The sequence below is a fragment of the Pterocles gutturalis genome, unplaced genomic scaffold (assembly GCF_000699245.1).
Source record: "Pterocles gutturalis isolate BGI_N339 unplaced genomic scaffold, ASM69924v1 scaffold6504, whole genome shotgun sequence".
NCBI classification, from domain to species: Eukaryota; Metazoa; Chordata; class Aves; order Pterocliformes; family Pteroclidae; genus Pterocles; species Pterocles gutturalis.
Genome location: NW_010135569.1, coordinates 1,090 through 20,492, shown reverse-complemented (window position 1 = coordinate 20,492; position 19,403 = coordinate 1,090). Strand labels below are relative to the sequence as shown.

Here is a 19,403-nt window from a genome sequence, read left to right as displayed (position 1 = left end):
GCTCCGTGGGGTTCAGCCACAGCGTGTCCGTCCCCACCGAGGTGCTTGGGGTGTATCCACGCGTGACGTCCCGCAGGGTGGGGGGAGTCCGCTGCCCTCAGGAGCATCGCAGGATTGCTCTTCACAAGGTAGATTTCACGTGGTGATGGGGGAAGCGGTGCTGGAGGTGGTGTTATATTATTTTTTTTAAACGGAAGAAGAAGAAGGGCTATCAACGGGAGCACTGACTGTGTAAAATTGTTTGTCTTTCGTATACCCTGCATGGAAGAAACCTTCCGTGAAGGAGCAAGGTATGTTACTCCGTACATCTCGCCTTAAGTCGAAACCGTGGTGCTGCAGAGCAGGTCGGCTGCTGCGTGTCCACTTAGCTTACGTACAGTTCACATCCCGGTAAAAGCACTGTCTCTCCACACTTCCTGACCCTTGGAAGTATTTCCATGCAAGCTGCTATGCTGTCCATGACACGTCGTCCTCAGCTAAGGTATCCTGCAAGAAGGTATTCAGTGACTTTATTCGGAGTACACATCAGAGGGCTCAGATGTTCTCCACCTTGAATTTATTTTATTTAACTCCACCTCAGGTGAACACTTGACCTGAAAATATCTGGAGTATATACAGTAAGATATCTTTTAATCCTCTTTATGTTGAAGTAATCCTGTTTTCTTTAGCTAGAACATACCATTTCCTGAGAAAAATGTATCCTTTGGATAAAATATGTGAAATCCACCCCCTTTATCATAAGAAGTAGGGATGGCTTTTAAAAATGTATTTTGGTATATCAGCAATTTAGTGTATTTGAAATACTGTAAGAGGTATTTCAAAATGTTTAACACACAAATTACCAATCCAAAGGAAGATGTTATTGTCTCATTTTTTTCAGTTAAGCAGCTTAATCCCTGAACTTTGAAAACTCCCAGATGCTCCAGTTTAACCTGGTTTAGAGTTGTGTGAAAAACTCAATCAGACAGCATTTGGCTACCTTTCAGTGCTTTCTAATTATTCCGGTAGTTTGAATGCTGTCCACTGCTTGAAAGTTGGTACATTTTTCAGTGGAGCTGGAAGATGTATTGTTTCTTGGAATAATTATGCCATACACTTTTATAATTTATTGGTTTGTCCTTAGACCAAACCGAAGAACTAAAGCTGTGGTGGTTCTGACAAATAAGTTTTATTGAATGTGTTTTTTTTCTGACATTATTTGGTCTTTTTTTTTTTTTCCCTTATTTCTCTTAATTCCTGAAGAGTTGACATGTCTTTAGGTAGTACTAAAATCTGGTGTTCAAGAGTAAAACTGTGCCAGTAGATACCTATGAATGGTGTTTGGCCAAGTTACACCTAACCGCAGTGTGCTTTGGACTGCTGCCATGTTAATGAAGGCCATGTGTTACAGGGGAATATTAGAAATTAAGTTTTGAACTGCAAGCCTGGGAATTGCTGATGAAGTAGTGGCTTATTGGGATGGTCCCTGCACATGTGCTTTTGTAGCGTCACCATCTCCTGCTCCGCGAATTGATGATGCCTCGTGCAAGAGTATGTGGACCATGGACTTTCAAAATACATTCTTCCACTTTCTTCCTAATAACCTGCAACTCCTCTCTCATCTTCAACTCTCAAGACTTCAGGCTTCTCCCATTTCAGTGTTTCAAGTGCTTTACTTCCCATGTGAGCAGCAGAGATTGGATTTCTGTATTTTTACGAAAAAGTCTCAGTGGCTGACCTACTCAAATAAGAACATTATGGAAAAGTATGTGCACAGTCCTGTTTCAAATAACTTCTTTTAACCGTGTCTACTGATTAAAACTCTGTGCTTTTTCAGGCAAAGTTGAAGGATTTCTAAATAAGCTTGAGTTTCCATAAATCTGAAAAAAATTCAAAAGCATCAAAACTGATGCTTGTTATAGTTCAGCTCCCCTGTCCTGTCCTATCCATGAAAGCAGCCTGCTCTTATATTAAGACCCCAGATCCAGAAGTGAATCCCATGTAGGTCTCTACTGCAGTTGTCAGTCTGTCTATGTACTAATCTAATGCAGGATAGAGGAGTTTGATTGATTGATTTATTTATTAGTTCTCAGAATGTTTTTTCAAATAATCTCCAACATTAATAGCTGCCTGATTTTTCCACTGGCATTTTTTCATGCAGAAATTTCTGACAAAATGCCACTCTAATAATGCTGATAATGGGTGATAAGTAAAGAAATACATGTGCAAAAATAATTGGAAAAACCTTGACTGCCTTTAGCTTTTATTCTTGACACTGGAAATAATTGTGGACTTCAGTGGGAATTTTGTTGTACTTTTGGGTTGTTCCAAGGGAAATTGGCCATAACAAACTGAAATGGAGGGTGAGGAGATTTTAGTTGAAAGATTTATGCAAGGGAAGAAAATAAAATCTGTTCTTAATTGTGGTTTTGTTTTGCAGTGGGGGTGGGTGGAGTAATTGGTAAAACTATATAAAGAGATAGAAAAGTATCAGAAAACACATAAACTGTACTTAAATCTCCACTGGCTATGTGACTGTTGTCTTTGTGTGTCAGACAACAGTTTTGAGATCGCTTAGTTGACATTGATGCCAAAAATTTAACTAGTTGAGTCTTTTCTCATATATTGTCTTAAAACCTGATTGATTTGCTTGGTTGTGCTTTGTGACTGTGATGGTTTCTCAGCACCTATGTTTTTGTAATATTTTATAAACAGTTTTCTTTCCCAGGAAGGATGAAGTCTAAACAAGTGCTTACAAAACCCCCATGTAATCTCTTTTCTCAAGAGCCTGCTTTTGATGTAAAAGTACTTATATAGCATTTTGGTATTTATTGGCCTAAACCAAAACACTTCTCCTTGCAGAAGGTATGGTCTGTGTTCAATATGTCTCGCTTCAAACAACCTAAGTATTTATCCTGCACTGTTAAACTTTTGAATCTTAGTTGTGGTGAAAACTTCAAAATCCTGATTGTTATTATATCTCTGGACTTGAGTAAAAATTATTTATGTTCCCTTTGTGATTCCTGTTGTATGACAGATTAGATACATCACGTAGAGCTTGCACAAAGCTGATGGCATACATTTTGTCACAGTCTCCTTTGGCTTCAGTGCAAATGTATCTGTTGCATAGGGGAAGCATTAGCTTGTGTATAGTTTTTTTTTTTTTTTACATTTGGAGAGAATGCTTTGCTGTGAGATAAAAAATGTAAGGAGACTTTCCAAAGTCCCAGTTTAAAAACTAATCATTAGGGATAAATTTTTTCTCCTGAAGTCCTTGAACAGTTTTTTCTTTTTTATTTTGTGTGTGTGGTTAGTTATGTGGGATGAACCCAGTGAGAATAAATATAGTGGCTTCTCCTGCCCTCTTTATTTTAGTTTCATGTGCTTGAGAGACAGAGATGAAGTGAAATCCCTCCTTGAAGTGGTTGATAGCACTTGAAAAGCAAGAGGGTGAAGACTGAAGAATTGCCTGATTGTAGGAGGACCTTTGGTACTGATGACAGGACTTGGGCGGAGCACTTAGCTTCGAGTCCTGGTTGCTTCCCTCTGCGGAGTGGGGTAGCACTTTCTTTATAAGAGCCATTATGAATACTTAGTATTTGCAAGAATCTTCTGAATATCTTTTGAGAGGAAATAAACTGATTGTCCTTGATCAAGCATTTCCATTTTGTAGGTGAAATATTCTGATCGTATTAATCTTTACCTCTGCCTCTGGGACATGAACTCTGCAAATAACTGTGTTTTTTTTTTCCCCCCATGGATGCGGTCACTAGGCTAGCAAAATGGCCTCCACCAGATGTTTCCAAGTGACTCAAAGCAACTTCATTACCTTGTACGTGGAGGTACAAGATGAGTCTCTAGGTCTCTGTGCACTTCAGTCTTCATTTTGTGTCTTAGCAGAGTTTGTGCTGGCTGTCTGGGTCTCCAACTTACAGAAGTTTTTTTTCCCCTCTGCTTTAACACAGAGATTTGCTCGTCAGACTAATTTATTTCATATTTTCTCTTTTTTAATTTTTCAGGATGGCCCTCAGAGGAAAAAACGGAAGTCTGAAGTTGCAGAAGTGGACAAACAGTTAGATATTCTGGCTATTGGTACAGCAGTCGGTAGCATTTTGTTGTACAGCACAGTAAAAGGAGAATTACAAAGCAAGCTAGTAAGTAATACACGCTTCATCACATGCTACCAAATACTGTTGGTTTCAGTCAGTTTATGCTGTTCTTTCTTCTGCTCAAAAATGGAATAAAGTAACCTAATTATTCAGATTTTTTTTTTTTTTCCTTAATAGCTGCGTATATGGTTAGGGGTGCAGTAATTCAGGTGCTTGGAAATCTTCAAGTGGTGCTTTTTCTGTTGTTGCCAGTATGTACGTGTTGAGAGATCTTGGTTTCAAGTTAATGCAGTATCTTAACATTGTGCATGGATATGTTGTTTTGCATTAAAAATACCAGTAATGATGAAATGCCTAACTGGAGAGTCAAGTCCTCGGTGGGAGTGTCATACCTTCAGTTCCTGCACAGTACTGTGGGAGAGGAGAGCAGGATTGAAGTACTCATTGACTCTTGGGAAGGTGTCTTGTTGATGGAGTCTTCTGTAAGGTTACCTCCCTTGTGGAAGCATGTGCTGAGAGAGCTCAAAAGATCTTTCTCAAATGAAATACACTCATTTTTGTTTTGCCTTTCTCATTGACAACTTCCCTGTTACTCCTAAGGACCTTGGTTTGAGTCTTGGGTTATATAAGAAGCAAAATAAATCGGTATGAATGACTCCGTGCAATACTTTGAGGTACTTGGCTGTACTTTCGCTTCTGAACTGTTAGTTGTATGTATGATGAGGTGATGAATGTACATGAATTTAGAGAGAGCAGTGACTTAAAATCATGATACATGCAAGTGACCCTAGCTAGCAAATATCAACTCTGTTTTATGGAAAAGCTGTATTTATGCCTGAAAACTATAAACAAAGGAGTTTCAGGTTAAAATTTAAAGTTTCAGTCGGTTTAAAAACAGTGTCTGCTCTTCTATAGCAGCAGGATAGCAGATGTTATTTGATGAGTACTTTTGATTTTTAGCTAGGTTGAATTAAAAGATTATTGCTGCTAGAGTAAGAGCTGTCACTTTTAGCTGTCCTTATTGAACAGAATATCTTGCTGTGATGTATTTTATCTTGCTCAAAGCTGATTTACACACACTTCAGCGTAGTCTGTTCTGGCTGGTGCCGATTCAAATAGTGAAACTTTATAAACTTCAGGAAATATTCTCTTTAATGATTAAAGGGTACATTTGAGCTGCAGAGATTTTGGTTCTTAAGAGAGGTGAATGGTACCCATTTGTAGGGTCTTTCAGTCTGATCATAGCTCGCTCTTCAATGCCCAGTACCAATATTGGTCTTTAAAACCACACTCTCATCAAGTTACCAATGATTTGAGTTTAGTTCTTGAAAGAGCTTGTTCACATTGTTGGTGTGGGGAAGACTTGGTAGTCAAGACCTTCTTCATTTATGAGTGAGTTGACCCTCTTTTACCTTTTGTAGGATGGTGGTCATGACAATAGAGTAAACTGTGTCAGGTGGCATCAGGACAACTGCCGCTTGTATAGCTGTTCAGAGGACAAACACATTGTGGAATGGAACACACAGACCTGCAAAGTAAAGTGGTAAGTGGTGCTGATTTTTGGTCAAATTTGTTTGCATTTGCTTTTGTTTATTTCCTCCCTCACAGGTTTTAGTGAGGCCCTGTTGGAAATGCTGCACTCTGCTATCCAGGCTTCATGCCCACTGTACAAAATTGATTTGGCTATTATCTTTCTGAGATTGGAAGTGGTTTTATTAAGGGATAGAAGAGTAATTCTCATAGTTGAGTTTCTTCCTCTGTGTATTGGAAAGACTAGATGAAATGAGTAACTGTCCTGAGAAGGATTTGGGTCCCTCCATGCTAACTTTTAGTGGGACATGGGCTTCCAGTCACTCTTGTGATGCTGAAAAATCTATGTTATAGAAAATATCCTTGGAAATATGGAGGAACAGATGCTGGAACACCTCATCGCCATGAAATCGGTTACATGCACCTGGCTTTGCTCAAAGGGCCTTGCTGTGATGATAACTCACTTGGTTTCGCTCACTACTGATGTGCAGTGGGGACAGTTCCACTTGGCTGTCTGAGCAGGCTGCTACAGTTTGAAGTACTGTTGAGCAAAATTGAGCTTAGTGCAGAGTAACGAGATGTCTGGTGGTGTAGGCCTTTACTTTTTTTTTGTAATAAAGTCAAACTGTTTTTAAAGAAGAAACCAAGATTTCTATTTATGATCCTGGTTATCTTAATTTATTAAAAGTCTAGGGTGTGATGGCATCTTGACCCTTCTGTTATACTCTTGTTTCTTTTTCGTAACATTTCCCACTGTTATTCTTACTGCAGCTCTTTTGATTTTGTTAAAGATGGTGTGGGTACTGCAGATACCTCATCATCAATAGCCTCTTTGGTTTCCCTAGAAAGGAGATGCATCCTTAGGTTGTATTAAGTTGAGACCGTGGCATAAAGCAGCAGCAGATGGCTTTTAAATCTCCCTCCAGGCTTCTCTTCTTAGGATTGAACCCAGTTCTCTCACCTTTTCCTCTTATACGTACTCTAGTCCCTGAGCTGCCTTCATGGCCTTCCACTGGATTTACTTCACTATGTCAATGAGTCCCAAACTGGACATTGTGCTCAGATGCCATTACAAGAGTGTTGCACAGAGGAGAGGTTTACAGAGGAGAGGAATCACTTTTCTTGACTTGCTGACTACGCTCTAGCTAATGCAAATCAGTATGCAGTTGACCTCATTGCTGCAAGGACTCCTTGCTTACTCACGTTCAACTTGACCGTTGAGGACTGCAAGCTTCTTTTCTGCAAAGCTACTTTCTATCCATTTGTCCCCAGCCTGTAGTGGGATTTTTCCATCCCACTTGTAGGACTTTACATTTTCATTTGAGGTTTGAGATTCTGACAGCCTGTTTCTCAAGCCTGCTGAGATGCCCCTGAGTAGCAGCCCTGCCCTCCAGCATATCAACTGCTCTCCCTAATTTGGTGTTGAATGTGAACTTAGGTCTTCATTCTGTCCTGTCTTGAGGTCATTAGTGAAAACCTAGGCAATTACTGAGGATATTAAATGGCGTTGGGATGTCCTTAGGGAGTGACATCAGTAACTGTCCACCAGACAGACTTCATACCAGTGACCACAACTGTTTGAACTCAGTGATCCAGCCAGATCTTATCCCTCCTTAGTCTGTCCGTTCAGTCTATGTATCTCCAACTTGACTGGGAGGATACTATGTGAGACATTGTCAAAAGTGTTGCTGAAGTCAAGTTAAATGGCATACATGGCTCTCCTTTCATCCACTTAGACAGTTGTCTCATTAAGAAGACAGTCAGGTTGGTTAGGCACAATTTGCCTTTTGTAAATCCATGCTGGATGTCCCCAGTCACTTTTTTGACCTTTGTGTGCCTGGAAATGGCTTCCAGGTGGATTTCTTATTTCCTGGATTCTCCTTCTTGTGGATCTATTTTGTCTCTTTTCAAGTCGTCAGACATTTCTCCTGAGCTATGTGGCCACTCAAAATGGTATCATGGTCTTGTAATAACACTGGCCTTATCAGTTCTGGATACATTCTGTTCAGTCTTAAGGAGTTGCATATGTTGCATGTGCTATTGTGATTCCTAATTTGATCTCCCTTTACTATGGGGAGTGCTTTGCTCCCTCTGACTCTGGCACTAGGTTGGGGAACGTGAGAAGCCTGAGAGCCTTTGCTCTTTGGTGCTTTGGCCTTTTCTGTGTGTTGAATGTGTCCTTGCAGCATTCAGCAGCAGGGCCGTGCTTTCCTCACTCATCATATTACTGCTGCTGATGTGCCATATGTAGATGTCCTTTTGTTGGCCTTTGTATTCCGTGCTGGTTTCAGGACCAGCTAAGCTTTTGCTGATTCTGTCCCTTTATGCCTGGACAATATTTTTATATTCATCTGTGTAACCTATCTCCACTTTCTCTATGTTTCTTTTTTGTGAGTTGAGTCAGGAGTTGCCGACTTGGTCAAGCTGGTGATTTTCTGCACTTTGGAGTGGACCATTCCTTTGCTTTGAGGAGGTTATCCTAGGAGAGCAACCAGCTTTCCTGGACCCCTTTGCCCTTTAGGGCAACCTCCAGTGGGATCCTGCCAATCAGTTCTCTGAATAAGTTGTGGTCATCTCTTTGAAATCCAGGGTTGTAATTCTACTGTTTATATTGCTCATTTTTCTTGGGGTCTTAAATTCCGTTGTCGTGTGTTGGCGTAACGAGAAGGTCTTCAGCACTTGCCGGCAATCTCTGGGACTGCTTGTGCCCTCCTATGCTGACCTTCCAGCAGTTGCTGGAGTGGTTAAAGCCTCTTAGAAGAACTAGGGCATGCAATGATGAAGATTTATCTATTTCTTTTTTAATTGCACAATCTGTAGCAGATGCTCATCACATCATGCTTGTTGATCTCTTCTCATACTTGCCTGTAAGCTTTCCACTGACTTTTTGGAGCGTGGTGCAAAGAGAAGTCTTGAAATGTTGTAGCTCCTGTTACCCTGTTTTGAGTAGCAGCGAAATTTGAGAGAGGAATTCAGAACAGAAAAGGCAAATATTCAAGTCAACAGTTGTTCAGCATTAAATAGCTTTACATTTTTGAGTTGCTGTATTTTTGTGTTGCTCTATTTTTGTGTTAAACTACTTTGAAGGAAAGGAGGAGAAACAGAATAGCTTTGACCTCATGTTTGACTGTGTAAGTTGGGTTTTTTTTTATATTTTTTGCCTTATATTTTCCAGCATGGTTGATATGCATTTTGAGATTATGCTAATGAATATTGTTTTTTCTATTTCTTCATCTTTCTTCCTTTGTACAAAAACCCTCCATCCAAATTCTAGCAAGTGGAAAGGCGACAATAGCAGTGTCACTTCTCTATGCATCAGTCCAGATGGGAAAATGCTGCTGTCAGCAGGTAGAACTATAAAACTGTGGGACCTGGAGACCAAAGAAGTCTACAGAGTAAGTAACTTTGGTAAACTAGATGCAAAAAAATATTGTTCTTGATTGGTGCCGTTAGGTATCTAGTGTTTCCTGATAGGATTGAAACTGTGAGGAGACAATTGGCAGTTTTGGGATTGCTGGAAGCTGTTGCTGTGATGATACCCTCAACTGTGCTTTCAGTTTGCTGAGTTGAATGAGGACATTAAATTCCTTGGCTGTGTCTGAGCATGCTACCAGCACCCTTTGTCAAGCCTCGAGCAGAAAAATGGATCCTGTTGTTTTTCACTGGGTCTATTTCTGATACCCTTCTAATCAGGAGAACTCAGTTTACCACAGTGTTAGTTACTACTGGCATGGGTTTGTGCATGAGATCCCTGGCTTAACCCTTCCTGAAGCCTTCAGGTTTCTTTGATAAACTTCATGTAACTGGTGGTATTATCAGTTCTGCTGTTCAAACAGTTGGAAGGCATAGAAGCAAACCCCTTTGCATGAGCAAATTACCGTGTTTTAGCTGTTCTGTGAATGCAGCCGTGTTCTCTTGCCTGATAGCAGGTAGGATGCAACTGGTCTCTGAATCAGCTGGTACTTGCTGTCACGTAAGTGTATCCACAGCCTTAGTGTGTCAGCAGGCCTGTATGTTCATCTTACAGAATGAAACTGAGTCTAGTTTCATTGTAAAAGTTGATTTTAAAATTGGAGGCAGGGTGGAGGGAAGGTGTTTTCTGACAGTAATAGCAGTACGAGTGGATGTGATTTCTTTTGCATGGACTTCATCCCAGTGAATTTGCCTTTGTTCCTCATTTAACTTTTAAAATTCTGATAAATATCTGGATGGTCATTGGAAGTTTCCTTGAAATACTAAAAGGCAAGGAAGCAGATCACTAGTAAAAAAAAAAAATCGCTGAGATGTCCTTGTCGACTTAGTAACACTTGAATGTTTCCTAATGTTCTTAGTTAATGAATATTTTAATTTTTACTATGACTGCTTATGGCAATAATTGAAAGATTCTTTTTTTTTCCTCTTAGCATTTCACAGGCCATGCTACATCAGTGTCATCATTAATGTTTACCACAGTGAAACCTATGAATGAAAATAAGCCCTTTGATGGAATTACAGGGCTTTATTTCTTGTCTGGAGCTATACATGATCGATTACTGAGTGTATGGTACGTAAGCTTTTCGTAATTTGTAGCTCTGATTATGAGCAGTATTGAGGACAGACTCAACAACTATGTTCTGAACTCTGCGATTAAACAGAATGTTAAGCAGAAGGGGCACTCTGGAGAAATGCAATGATGATCTCTTGAATGGTGGTTTCAACTCACTGATGGTTGAATGAAGACATGAATTTCCTTGGCTGTGTCTGAGCATGCTTCCAGTTGCCGTTTGAATTGCTAGTGTACACCAAGAACATACTGTTTAATAGGCTTCATTGTTCTTTGTACTTACTGTAAGGTTTATGCTAAGTTTTCTTGCTAAATTTCACTTGGGAGTTACTTTACACTTGGAATTTAGAACACTTTCTAAGCGGAAAGCTGAAATTACAGCATGAGAATTTTGGGGTGGGGTAGATACTACTACAGTCGCTGGTAATTTATAGGCATGTGTACTGTTTGTGTCTTCCAGGCAGATCAGATCAGATAGGAAAGAAAAGAATGCTGTGATGTCTTTCACAGTAACAGATGAACCAACTTTTATTGACCTGACTGTATCAGAAGTCAAAGAAGAGGTAGGAGCAATAGTTTGTAACCACATATGTTCGACAGTTTTCAATTGTCACATGTTTCCTTTTAGGGGTGTAAAAAAAGCAGCTTGGTTTGTATTTGGGTTCTGTTATGCAGAGATGAGATCTGAATGCCAATTCATGGTTGTAGGAATATTTATTACAGCTGCATTTATAAAGCTGATGGTTTGAAATACTCATTTTCAAAGCTACTAAGTGCAAATTCAGTGTTCTCTTCTGGAATTTTGCTTGTGATGGTGGAAGTGTCAGTTGTTTCCTATTTAGAACAAGTTAGTAATCAAAATGGTTGTTAGAACTTGGCAGCAAAAAAAAAAAATATATTTCTAAAAATCCAGTTTGGGTATGGTACTGCTTTTTCTGATCTTAAGTGGCTTTGTCAGTGGAATTGCATTTTGAATTAACTAGCCTTTAATAGAGCATTCCCAAAGTCTCTCAATTTCAGCAAGTACAAGCCTTTCAAAGTAGTTATCTTACAAAAACTGTCTGCATGTGAAACATGTTCACAAACTGTTTCAGTAATTATTTAAAACATTTTTCTCCTGCTTCCTTTAGATTCCTTTTCTAAAAACAGTATTTCATGCTGTATTTTCTGATGTTGCCAGTTGTGCTCTTTTACTACATGTATTGCAGATAAGAGTATTCTGTAATGTATACCTGTCATTTAATTGCTCAGAGTACTAATCTCAGGTTCTTTCCTCTAAGCATATTTACAGTGTCAGTGCCTTTGTAGACCTGTCTCTCTAGTCATGTTGGGTACCATATTTTTGGAACTTCGCTGCTTATGATGACATATGTCTGCTAGTGTGCAAACTGTTCAAATCTGGATATATCAGTAGTGATACAGTAAAATACAGTTATGAGTTATCTTTCTGTCTCCTAATAGTTGTACTAAATGTTCCCGAGATGTTAGAGTCTTTGATATTCCTTGTGGATTTAGTTGGATCTTTAATGTGTTTAGTTACTGCAAAAAGTCAAATCTTAGCCACATGCCTGTCTTTTGATGTCCTGTACTTACAATAGGTTTGTCCTTTGATCTAATTAAAATATTTTACTGTCCCTTCTTTCAGCCTGTGAAGTTAGCAGTTGTGTGCAGAGATGGGCAGTTGCACTTATTTGAACATATCTTAAATGGGTAAGTTAGTATTAATCTTGAGGGTGTCTTTGCGAAAGATTGGGATTATGGAAGGGCAAAGTTTAGTCTTGTCTGGCTGCTGCCTTTAAGCTCTTGTATCTGTTTGCAAACCAGGTTCCAGATGGTTCTTTGTCTTGGATTACTAGATACATTTTTGGAGAACTTACTTGGTGGGGGCTGTGCTAAACTTTGGTGTTAAGTGTTGCTTTAGCCAAGACGTTGTGTGTCTGTACCTCATCTTACCCATCTGTAAAAGGTGTAAACTGTCTGAGTTTGCTGAGGACCTGCTAATGAAAGGTGCTTAGATGTGCAAGATATTGAAGCGTTTAAGCTAAACCTCTTGGAATTTTTTCATTCCTTTTCAGTTATTGCAAAAAACCCTTAACATCAAACTGTACTATCCAGATAGCAACGCCTGGAAATGATGGAGACTCCACACCAAAACCAGTCCCTATTCTAGCAGCTGCGTTTTGCACAGACAAACAGTCTCTGCTGCTTGTGTATGGAAACACCTTACAGCCCATCATAGAGAAAGTGGTATGTAAAACTTACTGAAGAGGTTTTGCATTTTGTAATATGGACTGTATACTGCTCTCAGTTGGAGGGATTTTTTTTTTTAATCATATAACAAGAGAAAGCTTATTCCCTCCCCCTTTTCTGGGAGCTATGCCTGTTTCCCCTGAGCTGTTTTGAAAAGCAATTTGTATTCTTCCATTCTTTCAATTAAAATACAACTTGAAATTATGGCTGGCTGTTTCTTGCGATTTCAGCTGTTACCGAGTTAGGCAATTGAAACTTTTTTGTACTGATACAGTTTGCCTGTGTGAGCTTCTTTGGAGAGCATAGTGATCTGGTAATAAAAGGCAGATGTGCAAAGCAGCTGCTCTTCTAGAGTGGAAAAAAGTTAATTCTACTTTATACCTTTGGAATTTGTTCTCATCTTTCAGTAGTGTAATGAATCTCAAATATATTAACTGGTTTTGTTCCTGTGCTTCTAGTCTTTGAACACCACTGAATCCCACGTATGTTTGATAAGGGACATCCAGAAAGTGTTGTCACTTAAAACAGATGTTGCTCTAACAAAGGTGAGCTTTGCATGAAATGGAATTTTGTTGCTCCTCTTGTTTTACTTTGGAAATGATAGAATTTAGTGCTCTCTTAAAAGGAGGTTGGATTTCAGGATGGGCCTGCTCAGAGCTGCAGTGGTAGCTACAGGTGTCCATAGCGCTCAGGCAGGTGTGGGTAAAGTGTGCTTCATGGATGCTCTTGCACGCAGTTACCCTCCTGTAGCTCATAGCGAGTCCCGTTTTCAGCAAGTCTGCTTGATGGACAGGACTGGCTGATGGTTTCTTTTCTGTTTGACATCAGTCCTTCCTCTAGAGTCTGTCAGTTTTTACAGCATCTTTGACCCTGATGGTTTGGGGTGAAATTGGGATGGCTTTGTTTGGGTTCTAAATCAAATGTAATGGAGCCTTAAAGGGCATGTCCTTTGGCTCTTTCTCCAGGTGGCCTTCACGTGTTCCAACTCCCAGGGATATGGCACCTGGGAATGTGAGCTTGACACTTGGATGGCAACGCTTGCCACCGTTTTCTCTCATGCAGGATCCCCTGGGGATTTAAGTTCTTAATCAGTGTGCATATTCAAGGCCTTGAAGATGTGAAACGCTTGCAGTATCAGTGAAGTGAGCAGACAGCACTGTTTTTCTAACCCTGAAGTTACCTAGCAGATCTGGTGCTCCATCAGCTAGGCGGGGTTTTGCACTGATTCCTCAGTCCTGGAGCTGGTGGGTAGCAGAGTTCAAATGCAGTGAGAGGTGTAGAAACTCCCTGGCATGCAGTGATGATACCCATCTTGGTTTCGCTTTTTGCTGAATTTCAGTGAAGACGCATTTCTCTTGGCTGTCTGAGCATGCATTGTGGGGAGAGGGTCAGTGATTAGTGTGGTGAGCCAAGGGGGGTGGTATTTTAAGACCGTTGCTGTTCTACAGTAAAATCCTTGAGCCACTAATAATTTTTTTTTTTTTTTGTTTTGCACCCATCATATGGAAGTTGCTTTGCTCGCTGTAGTAGATGATATTTGTATTACTTTAGTGGGCACCCAGTAGCGTTCCCACAAGGACAGAACTTTGGGGAGGTACTTTAAAAAAAGGCCTGCACAGAACTACTGTGGTTAAAGAAGTGTTCTGGAAGTAGCAGATAGCATTCTTGATATGCTGGAAGTGGCATACTCTTACATCCTGTGGGGGTCAGGGGAGCGCTTGGTTATTAAATATATTGCCTTTAAAATTGAATCTCCTTGTGTTCTTTGAAGATGGATACCACAGGTTGTTTGATATAACCTAAGGTTTGTTATCGTGGTCATAATATGATGCAGACTACTGAGTTTTGCATTTGAACAATCCCTAGAAGAAAATTGTTGCGATTGAAGTGAATAGTAACTACCTTTTACTGTTACATTGTGCTGCTGTTTGATCAGTTCTTACTTTCCAGTGGAAGCTGAATTAATCTGCATGCGGGTTATGGGCCTAACTATTAGTACATGTGGTATGTATTGCTAGCAAACATCCAAATGTTTGTTGTTAGATACACTTAGTTTGAGTGTTACGGAACAAGCTTGTAAGAAAAATGATTCACAGGTTATTCCAAAGAGACTATTGCTTTAGTTAAGTATGAAAACTAGCTGACTGTTGCTTGAAGTTATTAATTGCTCTTAAAAATATAAGGTTTTCCTAATATATTTGCCAAGAAAATGGGTTGTGGCAGGCTGGTTTTACCGTGTATGTGGGAGTCTCAGAATAAAATCAGTATTTTAAATTGAAAGAAAGCTCAAGATCTTAGCATTTCATGTAAATGTGGTTATCTCTGTCTACTAGGTAAAGACACCTGTTGTGAACTCAGACACCAAAGTTCTAGTGCCTGGCATTCCAGGACATAGTACAGCTGTCAAAACTCCATCTTCAGGAAAGGAGAAAAAGAAAAACAAGAGGAAACCGGGAGAGACAGAGGTAAAGTGCTTCCTCTTTTAAATGCAGCAATAATGGAGAAACTAGAATCATAAATCATCATTATAACTTCTTCAGGTGAACTTGCACTTGCTTGCAAGTACAAGAATTTGCACTTGGAAGCAAGGTTAATTATATTTTTTGTATGATAGAGACTTCCCTCTGCTCAAAATCTTTCCCTCATTCAAGACCTGTCTGCCTTGCCCAGTTTTCCCATGTTCCTGCACAACTTCGTCACGTGCTTGTGTCTGTTTCTCTGTGCTAAGGTATAGTACTGCTTTTCAGTCAAAACTTCATCTTCTCTTCTTTTCTCAGACTATTCTCTGTAAATACATTTAAAAGAATATGCAAAATTTGTGTTATTTTCCAGCAGAGTCCGAGGGAATGCTCTAGGTTAGGTACTTCTTTTTGGCTGATGTTTCTGAGAAACCTCACTGAAATAGCACTTCCCTTGTTTACTGTCTGCAGGAAAGCATTGAAGAGCGCCTAGAGGCATTGGATATTGATGTAAGCAAAGTAAAAACTCCAGGTGGCCTTCCACAAACAGATAGCTTCGCAGTACTTTTGGTTCAGGGCTTGGAAAGCAACGATGCAGAAATCTTAAATGTAAGTGTTATAAGATCATTGTGTGCTGTTTAATCTATTCACTGAGAGTTGTGGAGAGCCTTCCTGAAAGCCAGGGAGGCTGAATGGTCAAGAACCAGACGTTTCTCCTAGTTGCTTTTTGCTGATTTGCTGCTCAAGGCAGCGGTATTATAAATGATAATAGCAGTATTCCTTCTTTTGTTGTTACCTACCTTGCTTTCTGAGTTAGTCTAGGAACTTTGAGGTGCTTCTCAAAGTCTATGATAAATTTATTACATCACAGTTCAGATGTTTTACAAGCGATGTTACTAATGCAGCCATCGTCCCTTTAGCTTGAACTGGAGCGTAATCTGTGCTTAGTCTCCTGTGTGTACAGTTTCCAAGCGTTGATGACAGCAGTTTGACTTGGAAAGCTTACTGTTGCACTTGGACTAGGAGAAAGTAATTGTCCTGGGGCAGGGAAATGAAATCTTAAGAATCTGATGCTGAGTAGAAATTACTTGTCGAGATAGTGGTGACGGGCATTTATTTACAGAAGTCTAGCACAGAAAATAGCAAGGGAAATTTTAATGTGCCTGTGATGCTTCATTTCTAAAACGGGATGGGTGGGCTAGAGGCAACGCTAGATTGTTTTAGATGGGTTAGTCAAGTGTCTTATTTTGTTAATTGTAGCTGACTTGAAAAATGGAACTCCTTGCCACCATAAATCTTTTAATATTTTTCCTCATCTTAGGATGCAAAGGTAGTGGAGTAGAAAAAGAAAGAGATTTAACACCAGAAATTTTTGATTGTGCTCATTGCTCATACACGTATTAAAACTGAATGATTCTCTGATCATATTTTTCCATTTTAACAGAGAGTGCTTAACACAAGAAAGGAAAATGTAATAAAGAACACGGTAGCCAGAATGCCTATACATGCTGTCATCCCCCTGCTGCATGAGGTAGGAGAGACTGCATTTCTTGTTCGGTAATACAAGCCACATTTGGTTTGTGTTCTAGGTGGGAAAAATCCAGGATATGTCTCTGTATTTTTACCAATAAAATGTGTTTGTTAGTTTTGCAAGACAGAAATTGTTCTTAATTTATCTCAGATACGCTCTTATCTTCTCTGGCTGAAGCTTAACCAAAGGACAAAGTGCCACTGTCAAAGCTAGGAAGAGCATTAGATTATGTAATATTATCTTAAATGATTATGTGGGGAAAAAGGAAGAGGTTAAGCTAAAGCTTGTTCAGTCCATGGGAAACAATGACCATTCTTTTTTTTTTTTTTAAACTATTAAAATGAGTGATAATTTGAAACATGAAAATAGCAGTGCTAGTCAGATAAATGATATGAGCGTAAATATGTTAGATTCGTAAGAGAACGAAAAATGGAGTGCATACTTAAAGAGGTGAGTTTAGACAGCACTTGGAAATTGAGGGGCAAGTTATTTCCTATTTAGAAGATAGCTCAAAAGCCCAGTTGCTGTGTTTAAGCTTTGCAACATCACTTAGTGCTAAGTCTAAAAAGGATTTGGCTTCTGAACTGTTTATTCAGTGATATTAAATAAAATCTGTATTTTGACAAATATTTGAATGATTAGCCTTCTCTACTTTGTTTAAATTGAACATCGATTAGTTGATCTTGTTGTGTGAATGGCATTCTATAACGTAAGTTAATTGTTAGATTTCTCTTGTATCTTAATATGCGACCCTGAGTAACAGTTTTTACTTGTGGTACTAATCTTAACTCAATTATGCAGGTGGGCTGGTATTGGATGTTTGGACCTCCTTTAATCATGTGTTGTTACACCTCTGTAGACTTATGTTAGTATGTGGTACAGTGTTTCTTCTTTAGGACCTTCGTCAGAGAATCTTAAGTACAAGTGTTTGCCGGTATAATCTCAGTGGATCGACAGATCTTCGTGTAGCTGTCTTCTCCAGAGCTTGAGATTTGTTCTGTGAACTAGCCTTTACCTGATATTACCTTCACTTGTTTCCCCAACTTGTCAACCTTGTAACAGCTGCTCTACTAAGCAGATGCAGACTGATATATTGCCTGTTAAGAGTTCTAGTGTTATTGCAATAATGAATCTCAGCTTCTGCAAGTTATCAGCCTGCCTGTAGCATGGTAGAGCCAACGATGTAGTATCTAGAGCTTGACAATGGTTAATTCTAGAAAACTTCAAATGCTTGGAGGTCTTCCTGCCCCAGAATTGGGGCTGTCACATGGATGTAATATGGGGTTTTTAAACTCGTTATGTGTTTTGTTACTTACTGCTGATTATTTTTGTCCTTTTAGCTTACGAAGAGATTGCAGGGCAACCCATACAGGTAAGAGACAACTCAACTACACTTTAATTCACCTGAAACTTTTGCAACATTGTGGTTGCTTCCTCCACCTTTATGATTGATTTCCGTAGTAACTGTAATTAAACTGCAGCATCTTAAGGTAAAAATTCTCACCTGATTGTGGTTGCAAATAGGAACTTTTATTAAGGCAGTGCTTTGTCAGGATGGTTGAAATGAAATTAAAAAGAGAAAAGGATACATTCTTAGGGCTATATGCTTATTTCAGGTATGTGAGATCCCAGAATATCAACATGGGGGATGTGCTTAATATGTAAAATAAAATAAATCTCAGATATATTTAGACATCTCCTGGTGTTGTGTTTAATCAATAACAAAACCAGCTCTTCTTCCCTGCCCCCCGTCTTGTTATATTGCTATAAGGATAGCTTTGCTGAGACTAGTTGTCCTTAATTGTGTTGTTTGCTTAAGAGTTTTTTTAAATAAAAATTCTCTTGTTGTAGGCGGAGAAAAAAGTAGCATGCTTTGATCCTCTGTTCATGGAAACCTCCCATAAAAGATGTAAAAAACACAGAGCCTGAACATGTCTAGTTTAATCCCTCGCTTAAATGTCTGTTATTTTCCTAACAAATAACTTACATAGGTATCTCATCTGAGACCTAAACTGTTATGTTTTCATCTGCATTTATCTTTTTATATAATGGAAGAGGAGCACTTCTATAGAACTGTTTTCCATCTGCAGTGTGAAATGGGTGTTTCTCAGCCAATATCTCTTTGATGTAATTTATTTTTCCTTTCCAGTGCCTCAGTAATGGTTCGATGGCTGAAATCTGTTTTTACTCTACATGCATCCTACCTTTCCACAGTAAGTATTTTGCCTTAATGCTAATGCACAAAAATGAAACTAGACTTAAATGCTTAAATACATGTATGTTCTTCATTCAGGAATCTGTCTCCTGCTCTCCACATATGGCCCAAATCATAGAATCATAGAATGGTTTGAGTTGGAAGGGACTGTAAAGATCATCATTCCAACGCCCCTGCCACATGACACCTCCCACTAGCCCAGGTTGCTCAAAGCCTCATCCAGCCTGGCCTTGAACACCTCCAGGGATGGGGCATCCACAGCTTCTCTCGGCAGCCTGGGCCAGTGTATCACCACCCTCACAGGAAAAAAATATGTGATAATAACTAATCGAAATTTACCCTCTTTTAAGATTCAAACAGTTACCCCTTGTCCTGTCACTACCTACATGCACTTATAAAAAGTCTTTCTCCAGCTTTCTTCTCTAGGCTGAACAACCCCAACTCTCTCAGCCTGTCCTCATTTGGGAGGTGCTCCAGCCCTCTGACCATCTTTGTGGCCCTCCTCTGGACCTGTTCCAACTGGTCCATGTCTGTCTTGTGCTGAGGGCCCCAGAGCTGGATGCAGCACTGCAGTGGGGTCTCATGAGAGCAGAGCAGAGGGGGAGAATCACCTCCCTTGAGCTGCTGGCCACACTGCTTTTCATAGAATCATAGAATCATTAAGGTTGGAAAAGACCTCAAGGATCATCAAGTCCAACCCAACACCACCTAACTCACTAAACCATGTCCCTAAGCACCACAGCTACACGTTTCTTGAACACCTCCAGGGATGGTGACTCCACCACGT

The 19,403-nt window shown here is 39.6% G+C and overlaps 1 protein-coding gene across 1 annotated transcript; it reads left to right on the top strand.

The window, feature by feature from the left end:
* Positions 1 to 3,998: 3,998 nt before the first annotated feature.
* WDR43 (WD repeat domain 43) lies at positions 3,999 to 18,614 on the top strand (the record flags this gene model as incomplete). The annotated part of the gene is made up of 13 exons (XM_010081941.1): positions 3,999 to 4,133; positions 5,510 to 5,631; positions 8,893 to 9,013; positions 10,022 to 10,161; positions 10,622 to 10,724; positions 11,807 to 11,871; positions 12,237 to 12,408; positions 12,870 to 12,956; positions 14,745 to 14,876; positions 15,342 to 15,479; positions 16,315 to 16,401; positions 17,742 to 17,773; positions 18,551 to 18,614. Coding segments are annotated over 13 exons (1,398 nt in total), but the record flags the coding sequence as incomplete, so codon positions are not given.
* Positions 18,615 to 19,403: the final 789 nt, after the last annotated feature.